This window comes from Myotis nattereri (genome assembly GCF_964212035.1).
Source record: "Myotis nattereri genome assembly, chromosome: 14".
NCBI classification, from domain to species: Eukaryota; Metazoa; Chordata; class Mammalia; order Chiroptera; family Vespertilionidae; genus Myotis; species Myotis nattereri.
In genome coordinates this window covers 31,295,109-31,322,420 of record NC_138089.1, presented here as the reverse complement: position 1 = coordinate 31,322,420, position 27,312 = coordinate 31,295,109, and the positions used below count along the sequence as shown (strand labels likewise).

Sequence of the window (27,312 nt, the reverse complement as noted above, 5' to 3'; positions counted from 1 at the left end):
TGATCCTATGAGTCTCAGTGCAGGTGTCTCCTCCTCCAGGCAGCCTTCCTAATCCCTGCCTGGACTCATCACCATTCACAGCCTGTCTCCAGCTCAGGTCTAGGGTGGGGGCAGGCTGCCTCTGTTCTCAGCCTGAGCCCAGAGCCTGGTCCGGGGCAGTGCTGAGCGAGCATCTCTAGACCCTATTAGGAGTGACTGCTGAGCCAGAGATGATTCAGAAAGGAGGCAAAAGGCTGAGAATTAACACTTCTTGTGCTCATGACTGTGACAGGGGGAAGAGCCCATGCAGTCCGGGGGAGAGGCGGAGAGCAGAAGAATATAATAAACACTGTATAAACTGGTTACACAGGACACTCTATAACTCCTTCCTCCTTAGATTCCTGCTCCAGTACACAGTTCCCCAAACTGGCCTTAAAGCCTGTCCCCAGAGTGACCGTGAAACACCCAGATTCCCAGGTGCCATTTCCACTTGGGCGGTCTGGGGTGTGGTTTGGGAATTCCTGTTTTTAACAAGCCTCACAGGTGATTCTGCTACGAGGGATCCTTTGACCGGCATTTGGGGACTACCGCATGAAACCTTTGGGGCCTGCTGGCATTTTCAAGTCCTTTTAGAAGACTGTCTCTCAGTCTGTGTTCTGGGGAGCACTAGTTGTGGGAATTACTAACATGCACCATAAAGAGTTCCATGACTAAAACATGACAATGCCTGCTATTTCCTTTTCCTGAGGGGTCACAATGCTCATGAACATAATAAAGGCTCTGAAAGGCCTGCAGTAAATAAACCATTTTAGGTTTGTTTAACCATGACATTCCCAAGCCCCATTGATCTGGAGATAGTGTCCCACCAATCAAAGTTGGGAGAGCTGCAGATGGGTTGCTGGAATTTCAGCCCAGTGGGAAAGTAATTAATTCCCTTTTGTGTCAAGTCCTGCCCTCCCATCACCTGGTGTTCCTGTTTGTTTGCAAGAGTGGGCCCTGTTTGACTCCCACCCCAGTACCATAGCTGCCATTAGAGAAAGAAGGTACTTTGAAATCATAGCTGACAAGGTTCTATCATACACCAGGAGTTGACAACAGGGTAGAAACCCAGGGTTATAAACTGAAAGGACAATCCAAATCAACTTTAAATTCCCTTAAAAACAGGTCTTCTTTCCCGAGTAAAACACTGAGTTACACTGTTGTATTAGTTTCTCAGTTTACGGGTTATAATGAAACATTTTGTATTCAACAAGAAAAAAACCCACCCTGAAAAAAAACAAAAAGAACAAAACAACAAAACAGAAAGGCTAAGGCTTTTAAAAGAACCCCAGCATCACTCACCCATTTATCCCTGTGCAGCCCTGACTGTAATCCATGTCACAAGCATAAGTCACAGGGTAGGTAAACCCCTCTGGGGCAGGAAATCCCAAGTTAGCATAATGATTTACAAGGGGTGGTGGCAGACTGATTAATTTGACCATTCAGCCTGGGTAGCGTAACCCCAACCAGGCAGGCCCCAGAGGTTCTCCTTCCCACAGAGGAGGGGGTCAGTACCCACCTGCCGGTGCTGGGGAGACAGCTCTGCCTTGGCCCCGACCTTCCTCCTGGGGCAGATATCTGAGTAGTTCGCTGTGATGATGCCTGTGTTGTAAACATAAGGCTCAGGGTGTGTCTGTGCGGCCTACTGTCCCCCAAAGCCACCCAGGGGCTCCCAGATGTTAAGTCTCAGCCTGCTTCTGTCCATTTTAGGTAGCACATTCCACAATTATTTGCTGAGGGCCTACTATGTGCCAGGCCCTGTGCCAGGTGCTAGACAGAAAGCAGACACTGTGGGGTCGTCCAGAGAGCCCTATCCAAGACAGTTCACTGCCTTCTGTGAGCCCAGCATGAAGGGGGTGGGGGGAGTTAGCGTATTCCTACTCTTTTCACATTTTCTTTCAATATTTCACTTTTTAAAAAGAATGAGTAGCGGTTATTAGAATCAGACAGACCTGAGTTCAAAACACCAATTTTCGTTTGTAAAGCCGGGACAAAAAACACCCACTTTTTAGGCTTTTGTGAAGGTAAATGAGCAACTACACAGAAGGCACTGACAGCTCGATCCCAAAAAAGATGCTCACTCTTATCCTAAGTTACTATCTTAGAACTAGAGAGAGTGATGGCTAAGAGTCTGGCTCCAAGCCAGGCTGCCTGGGTTGGATCCCAGCTCCTCCCCAGGCCTGCTGTGTATCCCTGAGCGAGGGTTTCAAGTCTGTGTGGATGGTTCGGCATCTGCATGATGAGGAATAATGACAGTGCCTGCCTCCAACGGGTGGTTATGAACATTAAAAGAGCTGTACATGCAAAGTGCACTGAACAGTGCACACAGAGCAAATCTCGTTACACGTTAGCATTTCAAATATGATTAGCCTCACCAATTTGGCATGCGTGGCTCTTTTAGCATTCTGTCTTCTGCAAATCAAGAGACAGCTTTGTCTTCTTCTTTTTTCAAAAAAAATCAGACACAGGTAATCACTATGTCATATCAATTTGATCTTCCATCTCCTACCTACTGTACTATGCATTAACTAGAGCTGTATTTGAGAGGGAGCAGTGCCTGGTGGTAAAAGCATACGCTTTGCAGCCAGGGCAGGTGGGTTCAAGGTTATGTTCTCCTGCATGTCTGATCCTGGATGGGTAACTAACACCCTCGGAGCCTCACTGACTTTGTCTGTTAATTGGTCATGAAAGTTCATGCCGGCCTCATCTCCACTGAGTATCCCAAGAACATGAAGAAGGAAGTGCTCTACCCTGCCAAGTGCTGGGAAGAGGCTCAATGCTGATGATTACTGGGGGTGGGCTCAGTGTAAAGATGAAGTTCTAGCATTAGACTGCCTGGGTTGGAACTCTGGCTCCAGCTTGTAGCTGTGCAATCTTGCTGGGTTTCTTATGCAATCTGCCTCCAGTTTCCTCATCTGTAGGATGGGGTATAATGACAGCCCCATCCCAGAGAGCTGCTGTGAGGATTAACTGACGAGCTTAGCACTGGCCCATACACAGGAAGTGTCCAATAAATGTTAGCTGTTATTATTATTGTTGTCAGCCTATCTTCCCCATAAGATTGTGAACAGGGAGCGCATCTAATTCATCCTTATAGTCTTAGTATTCAGGAACTGCTCACCCAGAGTCAGCTAAATTCAGAAATGATGGAAGGAGTGGATAAAGAATACATTTAATTCTGGTCCAAAGTCCTTCCTGATAATCTCAGAGACTCAGCTAAATTTTCTTAAGGCCTAGCTGTGCTCCTATATTGCCTTTCTAATTTGGTTTTAGTAAGCTTCATCTCTACAGTTTCACTCCTGGCTTAGTCTGAAATCTCACATCAGATTGAAGTAGGTTTGGGTCTCACTTCTGCTTGCTTACTGCAGGACTTTGAGTATGTCCCTGACCCTTTCAGAACCTCCATTTCCTTATCGGTAAAATGGGGCTAAACCCACCTACTTCTCAGAGTTGCTGAGCTGATTAAATGTTATATACATGCAAGCATCTAGTACACACACTAGGTGATCAATAAAAGTACTGAATGTCATTTAGTTTACTTACCTTGAAGCTTCTAGTTCAAGTTAACCTATTTTGAGTATTAGCTAGATCTCTAAACTCTGGTGTGCAAATGATTACTTACAGTGTGAATGCCTCTTCCTCAGAGATCTCCACTCTGCCCCTGTGGGAAGTGGCCATCACTTCCTCTTGTTGCCTGCCTGAGTGGTACCCTGGTGTGCCTCGCCCTAAGCCTGAGGACTGATCCTAGGAGCACATTCTCTATGTCCTAAGAAGCCCCAATAGTCTCTGGGGACACCTGATCTAAGGGTCACTGTGGCAGGAGCAAAGTCAGCCACATGGTGTTCCCACCTGCAGATCCCTGGCTTTGAAGATGGCCATGAGCCTGGCTTCAGAGTCCAACAGACTGGGGCTCCACCACTTGCCTCCTTGTTGTGTGACTATGATAAGGTTAGCTTCTCTAAACCTCAGTTTTTTCATCTGTAAAGTGAGGACAACCTAAGATCATGTTTGCGAAGGGGTACATGAGATGATGATGGACCATATCAAGTCACGTGACCAGGGTTCTCCTCCCACAACATGGGGAAAAGGTGAGATATAAGTTATCAGATGCCCTAAAAACCTGAAAGCTGGCCTAGACTTAAAAATAAGCAACCTGATAAGGAGAAAAAGAATCCTCAAGAAGCCCCACAGTGAGTTTACTTTACAGTGATATTTGTCACTGTTACTATGATGGAAATCCACTGTTGACTCTATCAGGAAGATATTAAATGGAGCAAAGGATGGGGTAGATTTATCATGCCTTCTAGAAATCACCTAAATTTACAATTAACCAGATTTTCAACCTTAAAAAAAAAGAGCTTCTGGTAGTTTTCGATAAACATTAGTAATCAAATTTTCTAATGCAATGAATAAACTTGGAGATGAAGCTCACTCCAAATACTGAAAACATATCTGCTAATCAGCTACCTAATAAAATGGTGTTGACTATCTGTATCAGGGGCTTCTCAACCTTGATTGCACAAAATAAATCATCTGGGTAGCTTTTAAAAATGACCTGTGCCTATACCCCAACCTAGACATATCATAAACGCGCACACACGCGTGCGTGCGTGTGTGTGTGTGTGTGTGTGTGTGCGCGCGCGTGTGTGTGGCGGGGGGGGGGGGGGCGGGCGGGGAGGGTGTTTAGAATTTTTTTAAAAAAGCTTCTCAGGTGATTCCTACAGCAGGGTTGAGACCACTGGCTTGGACAGATCTCTGTATTAATGAAAAACCTGGAAAATATGGCCACAGGTTAAGATCACCAGGGAACTCTTAAAAATCCTGACAACATCCCAGCCGCTGGGGTAAGACTCAGGCACTGATACTTTCAAAAGCTCCTAGGTGATTCAATGTGCAGCCAAGGTCCTTAAAAAAATGTATTTGGTAAAATTTAGCAAACACCTGCATTTTTCAGCAGAAGCACTAGTAATATGATGTAGTACTGTGGTCAGTTCCTATTTATCCAAGAATGGCTTCTCTGTTTTGAGGATAAATTACAGGCCAGTGTTAGGGATGCAGGGAAGGTAGCAAACGTTAAGCATCTACGAGAAACCAAGTGTTTTTTCCTACACTATCTCATTTACTTCACACTGTACCCCAGTGAGGTAGGTGGTGTCACCCCCATTTTATTAGGTGAGTAACTGAGGCTCAGAGAGGCTGACTCACTTACATCAAGACACTTAGCCCGTAAACTGGGCTCCAAAAGCGGGGCCCTAGGCCACATTCCATAGCATCTATCTGTTTCTGCTTATGTCTCAAGCTAAATTATCTGTTGGATTGTCTATTGTTTTGTTTCCATTTCCTTGTTATCCTAGATGAATGAGAGCTAACTATAGGGCTTATTCTGAATGATGATCTAGGCGGAAATTCATCCCTTCTGTTAAAAAAAGAGAGAGCACATGTCCTAACAATTATTTCATATTTGCTCTCCTTTTAACTTGGCAACAGGTTCTGAAGTAGCACTGGAACTGCTGAACGCTTTAGCTGGTTCAGTCCCCCCTAGAAGGTAAATAATAAGCACCAGGGTATGTAGCTAAATGTTTACTTGAACTTTTTCTCCCAAGTGACTTTGAAAATAAGTAAAAAATGAAAAACGTCCTGCTTCTCTAGCAAACTCTCAGTGACGTTTCCCAGATACAAGCCTAACCCATCGTCCTAACATGCAGGGCTTGCCAGGGCTTTTACACAGCAAATTACTTACCCTGAATACTAACAGCAACTCCAAAAGGGAAAAGAGAGTCATGTAACTAGTTCTAGATTCATAGGCCCTCTCACTCTCCCCCTCCCCCACCTTTAAAGTCTGAATTTATAGAACCCAGGACTTGTATAATTAGAAAAGATAGCTATTATGTACCCACAGTTTTCAAACTACTCAATGCTGACAATAATGAAAGGTCCCACTTATTGAATATTCTTATGTGGTCCTGGGTCAGAAAAGTTATTTCCATCTTTAAAATCCTAATTAGGATTTATTGTCCCCATTTTGCAAATGAGAAATGTGTCTCAGAGAAGTTAGGTCAAGTGCCTAAAGTCACTGAGTGCCTAAAGCTACCCAGTGGTGGCACTGGAGCCAGATGGTACATACAACCTGCTGAAGCAAGACTGGGCGTTTCCAGAAAGCCCATCCCAAAGGGCAGTGGTTTGTGATTTTTCTCATTCAGGACCTCTCTGAGATCGTGGGCCTGTTGGTCTCTCTCCCTCTAGGGCAGCGGTTCTCAACCTGTGGGTCGCGACCCCTTTGGGGGTCGAACGACCCTTTCACAGGGGTCGCCTAAGACCATCCTGCATATCAGATATTTACATTACGATTCATAACAGTAGCATCATTACAGTTATGAAGTAGCAACGAAAATAATTTTATGGTTGGGTCACAACATGAGGAACTGTATTTAAAGGGCCAGAAGGTTGAGAACCACTGCTTTAGGGTGAAGCACTTCTTGGATTTTAGCTGTGAAGGCCTGGCTGAAGCCCCAGGCAACACTCCATCCCTACTTTTCACCCCCCGGGCCCTGCAGACATGTCCCATGGCCCCGGGTCATCTCAGGAAAGCATGCCCACTGTTACCTCAGCACCTTCACCGTCTCTGTCCACTGCGCCTGCTCACTCTCCCAGGGGTCCACCCGGATCCAGTCGGACGTCTGCAGGGCCAGCCGGACCATGGCCACTCGGTGGTGGGCAGCTGCAAGGTCTTTTTTCTTGTAGTTGTCACTGACAGGAGAGATGATACCCCCGATCACCTGGTACATTCCTAGGCAAAGTAGAACAGTGGTGTTGCTCGCCACCTGCCTGACTTCAGGCAGGTGCTCAAAATCTCCGTGCCTCATCCTGGCATTCTCTCCTGAGTGGCCAGCTCCCTTAGGCATATCCTTATTTTAAGGATATGTTACTGCCTATGTATTTATTACTCTTACATACCTTTCTGTGAATTGAGCATCTTTAACTCTAACAATACTTCTTGACTTAAAGTCGTTATGTCTGATATTAATGTAGCCTCAACAGCTTTATATATGCACTAGAGGCCCATTGCATGAAGAGATTTGTGCAACAGGCCTTCCCTTCCCCTGGCTGCCAGCACTGGTTTTCCTCCGGCACCCAGGACCCAGGTCTTCGCTCCTCCAGCCGGAGCCTTCAGTCTTCACTCTGCCACTTCGCACCTACATATGCAAATTAACCGCCATCTTTGTTGGGTTAATTTGCATACTCCCATGATTGGCTGGTGAGCGTAGTGGAGGGAGGGTCAATTTACATGTGTGTCTATTATTAGGTAAGATGGTGTTTTTTTTATAACCTTTCTCTTTCAACCTACGTATGCTTAAGTTTCAAACACATCTTTTGTAAATAGCTGAATTTAAAAATATTTTGGTCAAGTATGACAATTACTGATTTGTAACTGGAACATTAAATTTACCAATATTTAATGTAAATGTTGACATATTTAAGTTTCAAGCTACCACCTTTTATGTTGAGGTGTTTTTTTTTGGTCACAAGCTTTATGTTTTTTTCCCTTTTCTGCCTGTCTTTGGACTTCATTTCATTTTTTTCCTCTCAGACTAAAACTTATATATGCAGTCTTATATCCAAAGTAAATTAAGACCTTTACCCTCTTCCTCAACAACACAAGGACTTCAGAACTCTGTAACTCCATTTAATATCTCCTTACATGTTATTGTTGTAGATATTTTAAGTCTATTTATTCCCCTAACCTTAATAGAACATATTATTATTTTATACACCGATCACATTTAAATTAAAAAACCTTTTATTTATTTTAGAGATCAAGGGAGAGGGAGAGGAAGAAACATCAATGATGAGAGAGAATCATTGACTGGCTGCCTTCTGCACGCCCCACACTGGGGATCGAACCCACAACCCAGGCATGTGTTCTGGCCAGGAATCAAACTGTGACTTCCTGGTTCATAGGTCAACACTCAACCCTGAGCCATGCCAGCCAGGCTGTTTTTATTGATTTTAGAGAGAGAGGAAAGGAGAAAAAGAAGGAGAAATATCAATGTGAGAAACATTGATCAGTTGCCTCCTATATGCTCCCCACCTGGGAATGGAACCTGAAACCTGGGCATGTACCCTGACCAGAAATCAAACCCAAGACCCTTTGTTGCCACAGGCCCTTTGTTGCCACAGACGATGTTCCAACTGAGCCACCCAGCCAGGGCGAAAGCATAACTTTTAAAATCTGTATATGACCGATGCCAATTTCCAAGTCTATACAGGTTGTTTTTGTGGCCTGTTGTTTGTTTCTTATTTATATTGTTTCATTTTTATTTATATTGTTTCATTTGTGCTTATTTTTGACTGCTTGCTGGTCAATGTCTCTAACTGGTTACTTGTAGAGGCTCCCCCAGGCCTAAGATACATATATTTTCTTCCAGAAAGGCTTCACATTTGCTTTTGACAGGCACCTGGAGTGGCACGCATGGGCAGAGAGGGCTTCAGAAAACGTCCCCTCCCCTGCCCTCCAAGTTCCTCTCAGCTGCAGCAGGGCATGGCAGAGATCCATAAAAACTCCCTAGACTCCTTGAGAGGAGTAGTGGAGGAGGCTGAGGAGAGTTAGCAGGGTTACTTGTGGGGAGATAGGGTACAGGGCACCGAGTGTGCAGCCGAAGGCAGGAACCATGGTGTTGGGAGTACCAGGGAGGGCCCAGGCATAGGCCCAGACAGCAGGAGTAGTTAGTGCTGAGCCATGGGACGCTGAGGAGGCTTCCATTGTGGAGGCACAGAGGCCAGAGGCCAGTGCCGAGGTCGAGGGCAGCCCCCTTGGCTAGAGGGCATTCAGGGCCAGGCTCCCCTTTTCGGATGCCAGGATGATATGCTCCTATGAAGCTTAACTCAATCTTGGGGAGTAGGCAGGAAGAGATTAACTTGATTAAACACTGACTTGTAAAAGTAAGCCTAACATCTGAAAATAGTTATCTTGAAGTAGCATTTTTTTTTTTTTTTTACTATTCATGGAAATGGTGGCTTAAGAGCAAGTTGAGTGTTGTAGAAAGCAAAGAAAGTTATATTTCTACACATCTGAGTCCCATGTTATACATGGAACTGGTTAAGTTCCTTCTCTTTCCCTTTTAGAAGAGAACTAGACTCTGCTAGGTGCTAACTCTCTTGGGCAATTTACATACATTTAACCTTCACATTTGTCTTTGTTTTACTGAAGAAAACAGGGTGTGAGGCACCCGGGTCCCTTCCAGGTGGTTCTGCTAGGCACTTGGATACTCAGGTGCCACCTGTGATGGTTTAGCTCGTCTTGACAGGGCAGGTCATACGCTGAGAAATCATTGCTGTGTTACAGCACTCGGGAGGAGAGTCGATAAAAATAACAGTTTGGGCTAAAACTCCTTCTTGCCCTTTGAATGGTAATGAGTTCAAGCCTTTTTCCTCTCCCACAATCCCAGTTTTTCCTCTTTTGTGACCTCCCCTCTTCCAATTGTTAGATGCAGGTATTTCTCTGGTGACCCCATTGCTACCCAGACACACCACCATTATGGCGCTTGTATGATAATGATCTGTTTGACTTCGTCTTTCCCATGAGACTGATGGCTCCCTAAGGGCTCGTAATTGTCTTCATTCTGGTAACATGCCCAGAACACTGCTTAGTATGAAGTTATACTGTCCTTACCTTGAGGTTACCATAGTAATACATGGCTGTGAGTTTAATAAGGTGGATAGAGCTCCTTGTTTATCTCCACCCCCTGTGGAAAATCTGATACAATGGCAATAAAGGAATAAAAGAAGTATGAAATCACAAGGGCAAAGTGAGTGAGAAAGGAGACAACAATGGATGGAAAGGTGAACAAAATTTTGGAAGCTAGAGAGCTGATGAATAAAGGTGACAGCAAGCAGAGTCTGCAGGCAGGGAAGGTGGTAAGAGGGAAGGTGCCCTGCTAGGCATAGCCCAGAGCAGCTCAGGAACTGCAGGAGCCAGCAACCTCTCTGGGTGGGGCGCCCGAGGACTGGAACTAGTTGAGAGTTTGCCTAAGTAGCCCTTAGATCCAATCACCTACCTTTTTCTCCCATCCTGGCTGAAGGCCATAGGTCTGTTTTCTGCTGAGGTTGGACCAGAAAGATTCTTTTTTTTTTTTTATTAATTTTTTTTTATTGATTTCAGAGAGGAAGGGAGAGGGGGAGAGAGAAACATCAATGATGAGAGAGAAGCATTGATTGGTTGCCTCTGCATGCCCCAAACTGGGGATGGAGCCTGCAATCCAGGCATGTGTCTGACTAGGAATTGAACCACAACCTTCTGGTTCATAGGTCGACACTCAACCACTGAGCCACATGGGCCAGTCCATAAAGACTCTTGACTCCCAGATACAGGCACAGTTGAGAGGAGGACTAAGTTTGGCTCCCACTATAACAGACTGGAGATGTCTCTCTGGGAAATAGGCCTACCCAAGAGAAGACAGCTACAGATACTCACATTTGGGGGTCTCAGACCTAGGACCTGGTCATATGGCCATGAGCCCCACCAGCTTCACCCAAACACTCAGAGCCTCCAGCCAGCATTTGCGGCCTGACCTGAAAATATGAGTGGAGAGCCTAAGAAGAGACACATTTTAGAAAGGTGCTGATCACGAGTGGCAGAGACCAAAACCACCACCAGGAGAAAAGGAACTCGGACACAAAAACAATGCAGAGAGCCACAGGACATTTCAAAAATCTCCAAATAATGTCAGAGAGATAAGAGATGACATCCCCATCCATGAAACAAGAATGGGATGCTTTATAAAGAAATAATCAGAAATATTATACTGACTGAAATATAGAAGGTAGGAAATCAAATAGATGTTTTTCTTCACATACTTAAGTGACTGTCCCATTTCCTGTTATTAAATAATCTGTCTTCCACTGACTTTGTTTTTCCCTTAGCATATATTCTTTTTAGAGAGATTTTATGTTTCATTATGCTGACTAGAGTCAGAATCACATTCATTTAATCACTTAAAAAAATTACAAATTACATTTTAATGTCTGAGAGAGCTTTCTGAGTACCTGGTTAGTTTTCCAGGAGAATCTTGGGATACTTGCTCAAGTTAAAATAAAGAAAAATAGCCAGGGGTATTTTCACTGGAAAGCCAATCGATAAACACTGTGCCAGTGAGGAGTTGGCTATATTTCCACTTAGTTGGGTCTCTAAGCAGAGGAACAGAGCTGCTGCCCTCAGCGCCCTTCATGTTTCTGGCTGAGGTTAGCCCTGGGGACTTGTGTCCTTGGCTGTTTCTCTTGTGAATGGATCTTTTATTCTCAGGTCTTATTATATATACACTAGAGGCTTGGTGCACAGATTTGTGCATCAGTGGGGTCCCTTGGCCTGGCCTGTGGGGATCGGGCCGAAAGCAGCTCTCTGACATCCCCTGAGGGGTCCTGGATTGCGAGATGGTACAGGCCAGCCCGAGGGACTCCACCGGTGCATGATTGGGGCTGGAGAGGGACCATAGGAGGGCTCCAGGGCATGTCCGGCCTGTCTCACTCAGTTCCAATCAGCTGGGCCCCAGCAGCAAGCTAACCTACCGGAGTATCTGCCCCCTTGTGGTCAGTGCGCATCATAGCGACTGGTCGAATGGTCAAACAAGTGGTGGGACACTTAGCAGGCTTTTATTATATAGGATATTTTTTCATTACATTATATTAAAACTGTTACTTAGAAAACTCTACCTTTTTAAAATTATAGTTGACATATCTATAATAATAAAAGCATGATATGCTAATTAGACTGGATGTCCTTCTGGGCGAAGCCGGGGCTGCAAGGGAACCCCGGGCCCTGGGTACCTGCCAGCGGCTGGAGGGAAGCCCGGGTCCTGGGTGCCAGAGGGAAGCCGGTGCCAGCAGCCGGGGGAAGGAAGGCCCACTCTTGCCAGAATTTTGTGCATCGGGCCTCTAGTAATATTATATTAGATCAGGTATACAACACAGTGATTCAACAGCTATATTCCTTACAATGTGATCACTCTGTACTTCAGTTTGTTTAGTTTGAATCTGGGCCACCTTACTGAACTGATTAGTTCTAATAGGTTTTCAAGCTCTTCTCTTGGATCTTTTTTTTTTTTTTTTAGGAACATGGTAACATCACCTGAAAATAATAAAAACAGAGTATCCTTTCTATAACCATATTACTTTTGACTGATGCCGTGGAAAATAATAGTGGTGAGTAGGCATCCTTTTCATTTCCTTGCTTCTGTGGGAATGCGACTGAAGTGTTAGGCCACTATTTATCATAGCAGATAAGCATCCTTACAGTTCTAATTTAAAAAGAGCTTAAAAAATACCACCCAAGCAGGTGTTGGGATTTTACTGAATGACTTTTAAGTGTGTATTGAGATGATGATTTAGGTTTCATAAAAATATACTGTCTTAGTAATGTGATATATTAATAGATATCTTTATGGTATACTGTCCTTGAATACCTAGGATAAATGCTACCTGGCCATGTTGAATTATTCTTTCATTAGCAATTTCATAACCTACTGTTTTATATGGGTGTTTTGCATCCAAGATTATACTGTTAAACACTAGCTATAATGTCACAATATCCTTATCCAATTTTCTTTGTTCTAGAAAATGGCTATGGTAGATTGAACTATTGGTCCTAATCCTCTGTCTGCCATGATGAGATTACACACCCACACCTCTGCCATTACCTCACGAGGCAGAGTCCCCTCCCCTTGACTTTGTACTTGGACATGAGACTTCCCTTGGCCATTGGGATATTACCAGATGTGACACGAACAGAAACTTAATGACTTGCTTTCTTGTTGGCCATCCTGCGATTGTGCCATCTGAGAGAATATATGAGGTAGCCAATATCCCATCTATTCTCCTGGATCACAGCATTATTTAAATACTATACTTTAAACTAATGAGAATTAGATAACATATGGACAGCTGTGGCACTTAGCTGGTGCTCAGCAATTGTTCCTTCCTCCACTCCCCAGCCTGGTGAGTCAGCAGAGGAGAGAGCTGTGGTAGACTCCATTTCCAAAGATGGTCAGAACATTTATCTCCCAGCCTGTATGCTCCTCTAGAACCTGGCCACTCCTCCACCAAGAGGTGAAGTGTGTGCCTCTCCCCTGGGACCAGGGTGGACACTGCTAAGAGCTTTACCCAGTGGCAGAAAGTGGTACTGTGTCACTTCAGAGACTGTGCCATAAAAATGCATGTACTTCCACTTTGTGATGTGGGGAGACTTGGTCTCAGAGCCTGGCTACCAGACCGTGAAAGCCCAAACTAGCCTACGCTGAGAGACCCCACAGCGCAGTCACATGGACGTGTTACCGTCAATGTTAACACCCCATCTGATACCCAGCATCAACTGCCAGAGTGAAGAAGTCTCCAGATGCTTCCTGCTCCCAGCGGTGCTGTCACTCCCAGCCGAGTTCCCAAACATCCTGGAGCAGAGACAAGCCATCCCACTGTGCTCTGTCCAAATTCCTGATCCACTGAATCTCTGAGCGTAACAAAATGGTCAATTTACACCACTAAGTTTGGGGTGGTTGTTATGCAGTAATAACTGGAACAGGAATGGAGATTCAGAAAGGTTATGTGATTTTCCCATGGAAACACCACCAGAAAATGGCAGAGTTGGGATTTAAACCCAGGTCTGCCTGCACTTTCTCTATTGCCCTGTGCTGATGACTGACCCTGAGGTTTTGAGAACCCTTAGTCAGCCAGGTCTACGAAGGGTGCCACCAGGCATCTCCGCCTGTCTATGCAGAGCCCCACACCAGGTCACTGTGGTGCGTGACAGAGATTCCGCCCCCTCTAGAGCTGACCTGAACAATGAGACCATCTCCCCTTGCAAGACTGGGCTGCAATAAAATGTTACTGCTGCTTAAAATGCTAGCAGCCTCACAAACCATGAAGTAAGACTTAATAGCATTTCAAAGTGTAAAGACTTCATTATTTCCACAGAGAATGCTTCGGCACATTTATCAGCATTGTATTAAGAACGAGCATACATATTTCAAACAAAGCTACACTTGTCAAAACAACTGAGAAAAGTGTTGGGTAATGCTTGGCCTTGCCTGCCCTGTCCCACAAGTTCTGGGCTTTTGCTCAGAAAGCTCAGTGTCCCTGTGGGCACAGGTACAGCCAGGCCTTACCCATTTCATGGACCCTTCTGTCCATTTTCTTCTTTCTGTGGTTGTGCTGGCCAGAAAACAAAGCCTTGAAACGCAAAATAATAATAATAATAATAAATAAATAAATTAAGAACTATTAGGAGCAGTCCAAGGAAAAGGAGCCAGAGTGATGATAAGCAGGTTGGGGAAAAAAAAAAAAAGACAAGAACCTCAGTTACTAAATGGATCTGCATGCTTTTTAAAAAAAGGTTATTTTGACTAAACTTGGCCTCCAAGCTAAGCCTGGAGAACATGACCTGGCTGAGGTTATTAAGGCTTCGCAGCCATTCTGGTACCCTTTTATTTTCATCAGATTTCAAGCCTATTTAACAAGTTTCTCTCTCTCTCTCTCTCTTTTTTTTTTCTTCTTATTTTGTTTCTTCAGCCAGATTGCTCTTTGCTCTTTTGGCCCAAATGGACTTGAGACTGCGTATTTATTGCTCTGCTCTGTGCACTACTGGCCAGAAGCACCCATCAGTGTCACAGGCCACGGTGTGCCGGGATCACAGACATCTGGAGGAGGGAGAAGAATACATCCAGGTATTCTCATCACCCCAAAGTAGATTGGTGGCCCTCTGGAACCACAGCTGGGACCGTGGTGGCCATTGCTGGAGGTGTCGTCATCCTTCCCCCTCTTCAGTGCCCTCGGAGTGTGCAGCTGTCTGCCCTTCATTTCCCTCTTTCTGTGCCAAGGCTCTTTCAACCAGCAAACTCTCCCTGCATGCGGCAAAGCACTGGTCTCCAGATCTTTCAGTGCCTGAGCTTGTCAGTGTGAGGTTCTCTGCCTTTCACTTCCAAATGTCCCGCTTTCTTTGTGTGCAATTTCCTAAAAACTTGGCAAAGTAAACAACAAAGCAGCAATATTTCCTGGAGTTTAAACTTCCCTTCTTCGTCTGGATAGAAAGGACTGCTTTGTTGTCTCTCTCTACTGCCCTGTTTGCTACAGTCATTTCTCTGAGTCTCAGGGACTTAGTGTTGGTCAGCTGGGAGTGCCTTCTGTTTATCTGAGTACTGACAAAGCCTCCGATGGGGTGGCTGGCTCCTTGGGGTCCTACGTGCTTTCAGGGTATTATAATGTTTTCCTTTTGCGTGTCTCTGTTTTCCATCATTTAACTCCTGCCTGTGTCTCTCTGTCTGCTGAATAGAATGAAAGTCCTTGCAGAGTTGGTATGTTTTAAAAAGAACTCACCGGAACTCCAAAATGTGAAGGTATTGGCTCCTCAGAAACTTCTCTTTGGGGGCCTTAGATCTGGCAGGAACTCCACAAAGAAAGGCAGTAGGGGGCAGGTTGTAATCAGACAATTCTGGCTTGGTATTAAGTCCATTGAAGGAGTCATGGGAAAGCAGCTTGAAATACTGCCTTGGGCAACCTCTCTGTGTGGAAGCTATGCAAAGCAGCCTCATTTCCTGTAAGGAACAAGGAGTCCCTGGCAATCTGTCATTTCAGTTGTCCTCTCAAGATAGGCTTTTTAGTGGCAGGAATGTGAAGGCAAGCAGACAGAGGCACATCTGAGCAAGAGACTCAGCCCTGCTGCTTATGAGCTGTGTGACTTGAGGCAAATTGCTTAACCTCTCTGTTCCGAAATCTCTTCACTTGATTCAAATGAGCTAATAATATAGGAGACAGAGACCAGTTCAGGCAAACACCTGGTTGAAGAGCACACTAGAAACATCAGTTGAATATATCCCTGCCTCTCTTGTTTTCACCACAAACACCATTGCTCTTCTTAAGGCAAGAGGGGACCACATTCATTTACTTAGCACGTGTTTTAAGGCAGGCAGTACACCAGCACGTGAATTCTGAAATAAAGTGGGAGCCCTGCCCTCAAGGGGGTTTCAGTCTTGGGAGAGACAGACAGTCACCACGAGGTGGTCAATGCAGGCAAAGGTACATGGGGAGCCCCAAAGAGGCTCTGAACAGGTGGAGCAGATTTTCTGGAGGAGGGGGCATTTAAATTGAGTCACATTACAATGCAGAAGGCAGCGGGTGGCCTAAGAAAGGTGAAATCTTGTTAATCAAATCAATTCTTTCCACTTTAACTGTACTGAAAAGAGACCTTCTTTCTTTTTTTAAAATCTGCAGAACAACTGAAGCTTGATGACTCCTTGATTCTGCACTAATATCCTTGCCCATTTCTTGATACTTTTTCAATTTTCCTTCATGGTAATTTACACCCAAGGAAACTGTCCAAGATCTGCTAAGAGATTCAATAAAATAGGTCATGGAGTTAAATGCTGCGGTGAAACACAAGGCTTAATTTTATGGATAAAATTTAAACTGCTTAGCTGCCTTTTTGCATTATTCGTGTTAAGACTAATGATGACTCAGGAATGGGAAGGGATCACTGTAGGAATCAGGAAGCCATTTTCCTAATTCTATAAGCTCATCTGGGGCGGGGGGGGGGGGGGGGGGGGCGGGGGGGGGGCGGTTGTGGTCTTTGCCCTTGAGGTTAACAGACATGGCATTTGGGGAAGAGACCTGACCAGCCTGCTAGCCCATTTCCACCACCAGGGCTGCTCCTGGCCCTGCTTCAGGTACAGGGAGCCTGAAACTGGAATTCTTCCTAAGATTGACATTGGGAGGAATGAGAAAGAGGAGGACAATGTTTCAATGTCAGTACTTCCTGGTATCTCTCTGAGTGAGGTCCACATTGATGTCATCGTTAACAATTCTTGGCAGTGAGGCCGTAAGAACTGCAATTTCCCCCAGCCATCCCAGGGCAATGGGATTCTTATGCATCAGTGGAGAACCATGGGTCAGCACTAACTCTGGAGGGACCACTTCCTTTCTATTATCCAGGGTTCTTTTATTAACCGAGCACTGGACTGTAAACAAGACCTCTTTTCTATAATGACCACAGTACCAATTTTATGAGAATGGAATAAAAGAATATATCTCAGTCAATTATCTCTCAGCAAAAATATTTTTAGAAAAAAAAGGATATGGGTTTCTTAGGTTGTAAATACTTTATGGAGTTTAACGCAATTTCATTTTTGTGGTTTGTTTCTAACAATACCCTAAATTTACATGTCTAATGTATTCAATGGTCAATTCTGATTATGTAAATGATAGATGATCTTTCCATTTGCAATATAAGATACAATTTAGAGTTGAAAAACTACCTTAAAGCTAACCATTCTCCCCAAGCACTAAAAAAGTAGTCCAGGTGGGAACATTTTTCTTAAAAGTTTTTATTTTTCTTTTAATTTCAAGTATTATTTAGATTAGTTTTTCTGTAGCTGTTCTGTGTAATATAGTAAATGGGCACCTACCAGCCCCAACAAAGAAAAAGGGTTCTGTGATCCAATGGTAACATCCTGCATTATTATACTAGAGGCCCAGTGCATGAAATTCGTACACTCGGTGAGAGACGGCGGTCCCTGAGCCCAGCCTGCACCCTCTTGCAGTCCAGGAGCCCTCGCAGTCAGGCATCCTTAATGCTGAGCGGTGCTCCCCCTGTGGGAGCGCACTGACCACTAGGGGGCAGCTCCTGTGTTGAATGTCTGCCCCCTGGTGGTCAGTGTGTGTCATAGTGACCGGTCGTTCTGCAGTTGAGTCTATTTGCATATTAGCCTTTTATTATATAAGATCATACAACCAGGATACTGAGATTCATATAATCTACCAATCTTGTTCAGATTTCACCAGTTTTACATGCACTCATTTGCGTGTGTGTGTGTGTGTGTGTGTGTGTTCATCCATCTGGAGGTTTCATGTATCCACACCACACTAGACATACCTAACAGTTCCCTTACCACAAAGACCCTCAGGTTGCCCTTTTATAACCATGCCCACTTCCCTCCTGTCCTTCCACCCCCAACCCTAACCCCTGGCAACCACTAATCTGTTCTCATTTATTTAATTTGATCTTTGCAAGAATGTTATATAGATGGAGTCATACAATATGGAAACTTTAGGACTGACTTTTTCACTCAGCATTATTTCCTGGAGACTCATCAAAGTTGTTACGTGTAGCTTCTTTTTATTACTGAGTCAGGTTCTACGGTATGGGAGAATCATAGTTTAACTATTCAGCCCTTGGAGGACATCTGGATTGTTTTCAGTTTTTAGTCATTATGACTGAAGCTGTAATGAACATTGTGTACAGGTTTCTGTGTGAACGTAAGTGTTCATTTCTCTGGGATAAATGCCCAGGAGTGCAATTGCTGGGTCGTAAGGTAGTTTTGTTTCACATTATTTACTTTTCCAAGGAACTGCCAACCTTTTCCAGAGTGGTTGTGCCATTTTACGTTCCCACCAGCAATTCTGAGCAGCTCAGTTTCTCTGCATCCTTTCTAGCATCTAGTGTTGTCATTAGTTTTCATTTTAGTCATTTTAATAGGGATATAGTAATACCTTCTTATGGTTTTAAAATTGCATTTCCCTAATGGCAAATGTTGTTAGATGTCTTTTCATGTGCTTCTTTGCCATCTGTATATCCTCGTCAGTGAAATGTCTCTTGGTGTCTCCTTCCCATTTCCCAATTGGACTGTTTGTGTTTTAAGTTCTGAGACTTCTTTATATACTGTAGGTACTAGTTCTTGGTTGGATACATCGTTTGCAACTTCAACTCTTTTTGAGGAATAGCAGAAAGTAGAACGAAATAATAAAAAAGTTAAATAAATAATTATTGATTTGTTTTCTTTTTATCTTCAGCTAGGGGGAAGGAGAAAAGGATGAGAAAACAGGGAAAGATGCCTCTTATAGTTTCTGGGGACATGAGTAACGGTTCCCATTTTTTCATAGCACTGTATATATGAGCAGTAGTGGTGTAGAATGAAAACCAGAACGCAGGGTTCATTGGTCTGAGAGCCATCGGTTAAGTGCTGTTTACCTCTAACCTGGCGTAGTCAAGTCTAGTGCAAGAATAATGTCATAGAAACTGCCCCTCAGAGACCTGTCTAGAGTCTACTTCATTTAAGCCACATCCCAAGGTAGACATATAAGGATAAGAAAAATGATGATTTGTTATTAACAGCACCTTCTTTTGAAAGGATTTGAATGTTAACACATGTGTAGCCACAAACCCTTGAAACCTCACAGGATAAGGAAAAACTCATTTTGGTCCAAACAATTGCTGGAATAATCCAACACCCCCAGAAAAAAAAAAGTTTTAAATTAGAAATGTGAAATAAATAATGTTTCAGACCAGGCTGGCGAACTGTGCATGAATATATATTAAAATCACTCTACTTCATTAATAAACATCATCTGTGAGCCCAAGATTAAAGTAACATGCTGGGATTATTTAAAATTTACTCAGGCTCTCATGGTATCTCGTAAAGCTCAGAAGACCCAGAACTGGAGCTGTCACTGCCTTAAATAGAATTATTACAGCTTAATTTCCCCCCTTATCTCAGATTATGCAGTATTACCTGATCATGATGCATTTAATTCTCTTTATACTCACTCTATATTAGAGAATCAAAATTAAATCACAGGGGTAGCAACAGTCATGTGCAATACACTGGACACTGATCAGGTGTTTTTATTTAACACAGAAAACCGCTGATGCTCAATAAATATGCTTCCATTTAAAATGCAAGTTACTGAGAGGAAAACCTAGGAGCCATAAAATACCTTACCCCTCCTCCAGGTTGTCCAAAAGGAGAAAAAGAACAAAGCTTTTGACTGGTTATCTTTACGATGCAGTTTAATCCGGGATGCCACACACATGTGGGGCAAGATCATGAGGAAATAACTTCATAAAGTATCAAGAAAGGGATAAAGGAAACAGGAGAAGTTGTGTGGTGGTTTCCTCACTTCCATGCATAGATGTGAGATTATTATGTGAACCTGTCTGCTCATGGTCATAGGAACAGGAGCCGCTTTAAGCCAGCTCTGGGCTGGGGCCTGCTCTGGATGTAGCGGAGAGGCCAAACATGTATTGGATATATCCCGCAGGCTGGATACTTTATGTACATCATCTCATTTAGGCCTTATAATAAATAACAGTGTAGGGTTAGGAGATTTTATCTCCATGTCGCAGCTGAGGAAACGCAGGTTGGGGGTGAAGGGCATTGCTCAAGATCATGAACTAGTGAGTGGGTTTAACAACCAGGTTAACTTCAAAACCAGTGCTCTTTCTATGACCCCCATGGTCACAGGGAGGGGCGTTTGTCTCCTCTGTGGTTCACTATTCTGCAATCCTTTCTTTTATAGGTTGTGGCAACCAAGAGAGAGCAGAAATAGAGAATCCAGGACCCAAGAGCAACGAAGTCAGAGCTGAGTGGCTGGGTGGGGTCTGTGTGCTGGCAGGCTGCCAGACATAGGCCCCCTGGATTCTGCCTAGGCCAGAACAAAGATTTGACGGAGAGCAGACCTGTGGCCACTTTCTCTCCATGAGTCTAGAAAACCAGTGTTCTCTTTCTGGAGGAATCTGTTGAGCTGACTATAGAAAAAGCAAAAAGGATAAATTCTGGACTACAGTTTGAGACCCTGAATTCAAACCACAGCAAAATCAGGAACAGGGTCTGAGACTGATAATTTCTAAGCACTTAGAAAAAGTGATGACTGCTCAGAGCTAGCAAGAGTTCATAGAGAATAAGTCATTTCCCTATTTGGGGGAGTTTCCACATGAGCAGGCAAGTAACAGCAATGAAGGCAGAACCTTATCCAGGCATCAGACAAGATTTTACAAGATCACCTTAGCAATGAAGTGGGAAATGCATACTGGGCCAAGTTGCAGGCAAAAGCTGTCTGGGGCTGTGCACCTGCCCTGAAAGCTGCATCCAGTTTGCTCTGGTGAAGGGGGCCTGAACCAAGCATGTCAAACTCAAAGGCTAACACGGGCCAAATAAACAAGGTTTAAGTTTATGTGGGCTGCAAAAAACCAAAAGCTTCAACTTTCATAGAAACATAGGTTTATTTCCATAGAGATCTGCTGAATACAAAAGGCAGAAATAAATGAGTCATTGTTAACATAAAATAGAACATTTTAATAAAAATTATTATTTTTTCTTGAACATTAACTTACCAGACACTGAATAACTGCACAAATTAATAAGCATAACGCAAATAAACCTATTTTCTTGTTCTTTGAAAGCAGAATATTTCCTGTTGTGCACACCAAACAAGTCAGTCCAAGACTAATGAATGACGTGGAAATTGGCTGCTAAAATATTCACTGCTAGTATTAGTGGAGAGAAATGGTGTGCCTGAACTTTTAAGGTGCATAAGGAAAATGAATGCAACACGATTATGGTAATCAGTCATTATTGAACGTTGTAGTTCATTATTAATAATTATGTATAACAGGATAATGTAAAAATTAAGTCACAAAATTTTTATTAAAACATTTCTTATATACCATTATATTGGCTGGGCTGCAAAAATATTCATTGTGGGGCGCATGCGGCCTATGGGCCGTGAGTTTGACATGCTTGGCCTGAACTCTCAAGTCAGCAATCCAGGCGCTGGATGGGGATCTGGGCTATCCAGGTATAGGTTGCTAAGAGTATTCTAGCAATGGTTTTTCCAGAGGTTCTCTGAGGATTCATGTGCCAAGATCTCACCTGGTGGCCACTTGGTTAAAGACTTCCACAGAGTCCCTTTCACCTAAAGTCCACATTCCTTACTTGGCATTTCAGATTCCAAGATCTAGCCTCCACCACTTCTCTGTGTTCTGCCATCCACCCCGACTCTCTGCCACACATCTGTCGTCTTCGGGACTTGCACATTCAGAAGGCCTCACAGAAGCCTGCTGCTGCATCTCTGCAGGGGGGGCAGTGGGAAGAACACTGGCATTTGGGTAACGGCCTGGGTTCATGCCCAGTTCCCCATGATTAGCTGTTTAAGTGACCACCTCTTCAAGCCTGTTTCCCTATCAATAAAGGTAGGGAGAAAATGGTCTCCTGACCATTGAACACTTTCTTTTTTTGTTAATTCTCACCCAATGATATTTTTCCATTGATTTTAAGAGAGAATGAAAGGAAGGTACAGAGACACAGAGAGAGAAACATCTATGTGAGAGAGACACATCTTTTGGTTGGCTCCCGCACATGCCCCAATCAAGGCCAGGGATGGAGCCTGCAACTGAGGTAGGTGCCCTTGACTAGAATCAAACCTAGGACCCTTCAGTCCACAGGACTATGCTCTATCCACTGAGCAACACCAGCTGGGGCAACTGAACACTTTCTATGTTCTAGTCCTTGTACTTAAATAACCTTCTTTAACGATTATAGTGTATGCGGCGTTCTCTTGCACATGGTTGTTATTCTTGTGCTTAAAGTATTCCTTCTCATCTCAGCCTTTCCCCTTGTCCCATTTGATTCACAAGTTCTCAAGAGTAGGACTAGAAGTACCTTCATTTTTATAAAATCCTTCTATACTTTGAGATTTGCACATTAGAAGGTTCTTATGTTCTACCCTTTGGTAACTTGCCCGAGGTCACACAGGGACCACTTTTGCTCCCCTATTATGCCTGCATGTTGCATAGTTCCCAGCTCAACAAGTAACTTGTTGAATAAATGGAGGAAGCATGGGTTGGTGGTTATGAGCACAGATTTTCTGGGACAAACTGTCTCTACTGGGTGTGTGACCTTGGAAAACTTACTCAATCTCTCTGAGCCTCAGCTTCTCCATCTGAAAAATAGGGAGAGTAACAGTACCCACTTCGTAGGGTTGTTATGAAAGTTAAATGAATTCGTGTAATGCAGTTAGAACACTACCTGACAAACAGTAAGGACTATATGAATTTGTTAGACACAAAACAAACAGGTGCTACAGAGTCATTAATGACCAAGTATTAAACTCACAGAAAGTTTGATTTAAAAAAAGAAAATACAAGTGGACTGTTGTTGAAATATAGGCCAATGCTCAAATTAAGTTGATTAGAAATAATAAACGTTGAAATAACAGAACACAGAATTCAAATTGAATTCAATCTCCTTTAGCAAATTTGTGACTACATGTTGGGAAAACAACTGCTTACAACTGGGAATACATCCAACATCTTAAGAGAAATTCAGTCTTGAATCCTTAATATATTCAAAGAAATGCTTTAGGTATGTCTGATGCTATTGACTAGTCCAGTGATGGCAAACCTTTTGAGCTCGGCGTGTCAGCATTTTGAAAAACCCTAACTTAACTGTGGTGCTGTGTCACATAGAGAATTTTTTTGATATTTGCAACCATAGTAAAACAAAGACTTATATTTTTGATATTTATTTTATATATTTAAATGCCATTTAACAAAGAAAAATCCACCAAAAAAATGAGTTCGCGTGTCACCTGACACGTGTGTCATAGGTTCGCCATCACTGGACTAGTCATATGTTGGGTTGAATCGTTTCTGTCAAAAATCAGCAAATCTAGAAAAAAATGCCAAATGTACTTCTTCAAAACCACCCATACCTACTATACATCTTCATCCATCAAGCCTTTGAGAATCCTCTCTGTGAGTGTTGTACAGCATGCAGTGCAAGGCAAGGAAGTGCCTCTGGTTAAAGGATACAGATACAGAAAATCCGGACACCACACATTCCTATAAGCCCGTATCTTATTCCCAAACAGTCTTTCAAGTAAAGGAGAGTAAAAAAATAGCTGGTTCAACATTTTATCCTGTATGACTTTGTTTTACTATGTTATTAATGAAAATCTACAGATACAAGTTTTCACAGGACTAAAGACGGTTACAAGTTCTGATATGTTATAGGGCCTCTGTCAGTTTTTAAGGTTTCCTGTTGTTTCAGGAGGAAAAGGAAGCAGTAAACAAAGGAAGGAAAGGACAACTGCAGTTTGAAGAAAGGATGCTTATGAAAGGAGAAAACGTTCAAAATTTGAGCTACTGCTGCAAACTGGGAAGACACTGTTAATTTCTATTTAAAGGTACTAAACAAATTGCTTTAGCTTGTTTAATTCAGTTTATATGCATGCAACAGCAAATGAAAATTGTGAGTTGTTTTAGTAAAAATACACCAACAGAAGGAAGATTTTGTTTTCTTCGAGAAAAAAGAAGGTCATCTGTGGGGCCAGGTTTTCATCCACCCTTAGCCGTGAGCTGATTCTGATTGAGAGAAAGGCTCTGTTTAAATATTTGCCCCTGGAGAGGCAGTGGGTTGGATTGTGCCTCCGTGCACAGATGTGCTGGCTGGGGAGGCTGCAGTCAGTGGCTGGGACTGTGGGTCAGGGAAGATGATGCCTGACTATACAGCAAAGGGAAATTCACACCATATACCCCTCATGGTGGCAAAAAGGTCCCCTTTTCATGATCTGGTCCTCCCTACCTTCAGCCTCGTCTCTCTCTCCCATGTGCTGGAATGCGGTCTTTTCCACCTCCCTGTCTGCCCGTGCTGCTTTCTCTGCCCACAATGCCCCTCAACTGCGCCTGCCTAAGTCTTTCACATTCTGCAAGCTTTCGGTGTCACCTCCTTCAAGAAGCTTCACTCCACTGCCAGGCGAGAGACATCCCGCCTTTGCACCTAGTGCCACAATCACCTGCTACTGTGCACCTCTGGCCACCTACACCGTGCACTCCTTTGGGGCAGGGGAGAAACTTTAATCAACTGTATTTCCAACCACAGTGCCTGGCCTGGGCGAGATGCAGTAAATACCTGTGGGATGTTGAAAGGTGTCAACTCGATGTATAACATTCAAAGACATGGGCAGGAGAATTCATTCTGGACTTAAAACTGACCAAGTTCTTCCATAGAAAAACGACTGAGAATAAAGGCAAAGAAGGTACTGGAGGTCATTTGTGACCAAGGATCCTTTACCTATTAGTACCCCAAGTGATAGAAATCATATATAATATAATGTGTCCATGCAGTCTGTGGTTACTGTGACTTTTGGGGACCAGGAATACTCTCTGACACTCACAGGGTCATGCCAGAGTCTTACCGTGTGGCTAAAGCAGACTCTGCAAGTACATTAAGTATCTGAAGTCCCCAATACAGCTGTCTGTGAAACAGCACATTCTAGAAAACAGAGTACAGGCCCTGCCCTGATAAACCTCACAGCAAAGATAATGGCCACAAAGCCAGGGGCATTTCTGATGAGTCAAAGTTGACAGGAAAAGCCACTCAGTAGCTAAGAGTCAAGCAGATATTTATAGAAAGCCAAGTAGAAGCTATATACCCTGAAAGAACATTATTCCACACACTATTTAAAAATATATAGGGAGTATATTCCTTCTTTCCCCAAAATAGAAATATTCTCCCCACCCCCAACATACTTGCTTTATAAGAAATTGTGGAAAATGGGATTGCTGCACCAAGGGTATATACTTTTTTCCTAAGAGAAAAGGACATTTTTTATTTTTATTTTAAAACAACAGCAATTATTGACCTTAAAGTTTAAACAGTAATTTTTTAACACCATCTAATATCTAGTCAGTGTTAAGATTTCCCCAACTCATGAATATCATTTTATAGTTGATTTGAATCAGGATTCAAATGAGGTCCATACATGATATTTGGTTTCTATGTCTTCAAACCTCCATTGAATCATACATTTGCCTATTCCTCTTTCTTGCATGCTGCTTATTTGTTAAACAAATTGGGTCACTTGTCCTACAGAATTTATCCCATTTAATATATGACCGAAGCAACCTTGTGGAGTCTTTTTTTTAAAGTTTGATATTTCTGTTATCAAGGTATAATTTGCACTTATATACTTATATACATAGCCCATGGACACAAACAATAGGGTGGTAAAGACCTGATTTGGTGGTGGGTAGGGGCTGAATGGAGGGGAGTTAGGGAGGGGGGGAATGAGAGACATCTGTAAATACTGTCAACAATTAAAATAAATAAATAAAATAAAAAAGGTATAATGTGACAATAAGTCACATATATTTAAAAGGTATAATTTGGCAAGTTTTGACATATGTATACACCTGTGAAATCAACACCACAATTGAGATAACGAATATATCCATCATCCCCCAAACTTTCCTTGGGCCACTTTGTAGTCCTTCCCCAGGTTGCTCCCCAACCCCTCAATTACTAATCTGTTTGCTGTCACTGTAGTTTGCATTTCGAGAAATTTATATAAATGAAACTCATATAGTATATACTCTCTTTTGGTCTGGCTTCTTCTATTCAGCATAATTGAGATTCATCTGTGTTTTTGGTTCATTCTTTTTTATTGCTGAGTACTACTCCGCTGTATGGATACAACACCATCTGTTTTATTTATTCACATCTTGGTGTACGCTTGCATTGTTGGCAGTTTGGGGTTATCATAATTAAAGTTGCTCTGAACATTCGTGCACATGTCTTTGCATGAGCATATGCTTTCATTTTGGGGGGAGGTGGGTAAATAGGTATGGAGCAGTTGAATCTCATGGTAGGTAAATATTTAACTTGTAAGAAATTGCCAAGCTGTTTTCCACCGCCGTTGCACCATTCACTTTCCTACCAGTAGTATATGAGAATTCCATACAGCTAAGTTTTGGGGGAGTCAGAAATTATGTGTGGATGTTTGACTGTGTGTATGTGTGTGTGGTGGGGAGGATCAGTGCTACATAACCCCTTCATCGTTCAGTGGTCAACTGCAGAATGTTTGCTTACCCACTGAGGAAGAGCAGAGGTTCTCAAGGGCACATGCTACCTCTTCATCTGGCTGTGTAGGCAAATGCTTTCTGGGAGCACCTGGAAGGGTGCCCTGACCAAGACACAGGTCCTATAAAATATTCAGTGTCTTTAGCATTTATGGGCAACGTGAGATGGGCAGGGGTATGGGGGGACTCTGAGAAGGATTCCACTATATGGTCAGGGATATGTCACACGGCTAAGGAGTGTTAAACCTTGGAATATGATGGAAGAAATGTAAGCCACCAGCTATGCTGTGAATGAACAAACCAAGCAGTTTTAATAATGGTGATGATGACAGTAGCCAGCAGAGCCCCAGGAGGCCCAACCCACCAGTACTGGCGTAGGCCCCTGACTGACCTGTTTGGTGCAGGTGGTCTCTGGCCACCTCAAACAAGCGCAGGTGCATGTTGGTGATGGGGTTGAAGGAGCCACAGGCCAGGAGCACCACGGGTATCCGGCTCTTCATCTTGTCAGGCACATCCGCACCTGCTGCAGTGGCCACCCTGCCTAATGGGGACAAAAACTCACGTTAGGGAGTTCACATGAAGATCAATCAGTGTCTCTAAACCACACACAGCACATTAGTTCT

General features: G+C 43.4%; 1 protein-coding gene across 5 annotated transcripts in view; it reads right to left on the bottom strand.

Moving 5' to 3' along the window:
- The window catches only part of NMNAT3 (nicotinamide nucleotide adenylyltransferase 3), a 91,222-nt gene that overhangs the window by 20,445 nt on the left and 43,465 nt on the right, over positions 1 to 27,312 (bottom strand). For 2 of the 5 annotated variants that reach the window (XM_081105584.1, XM_081105582.1), the window contains exons 2-4: positions 27,081 to 27,230; positions 6,622 to 6,805; positions 1,538 to 1,620 (exon numbers count right to left, since the gene is read on the bottom strand). In XM_081105584.1, the coding sequence (XP_080961710.1) occupies positions 1,538 to 1,620; positions 6,622 to 6,805; positions 27,081 to 27,189 (376 nt within the window). In that variant the 5' untranslated portion in view covers positions 27,190 to 27,230. The remainder of the gene's footprint in view (positions 1 to 1,537; positions 1,621 to 6,621; positions 6,806 to 27,080; positions 27,231 to 27,312) is intronic. The other 3 variants (XM_081105585.1, XM_081105586.1, XM_081105583.1) reach the window with 2 other exon arrangements.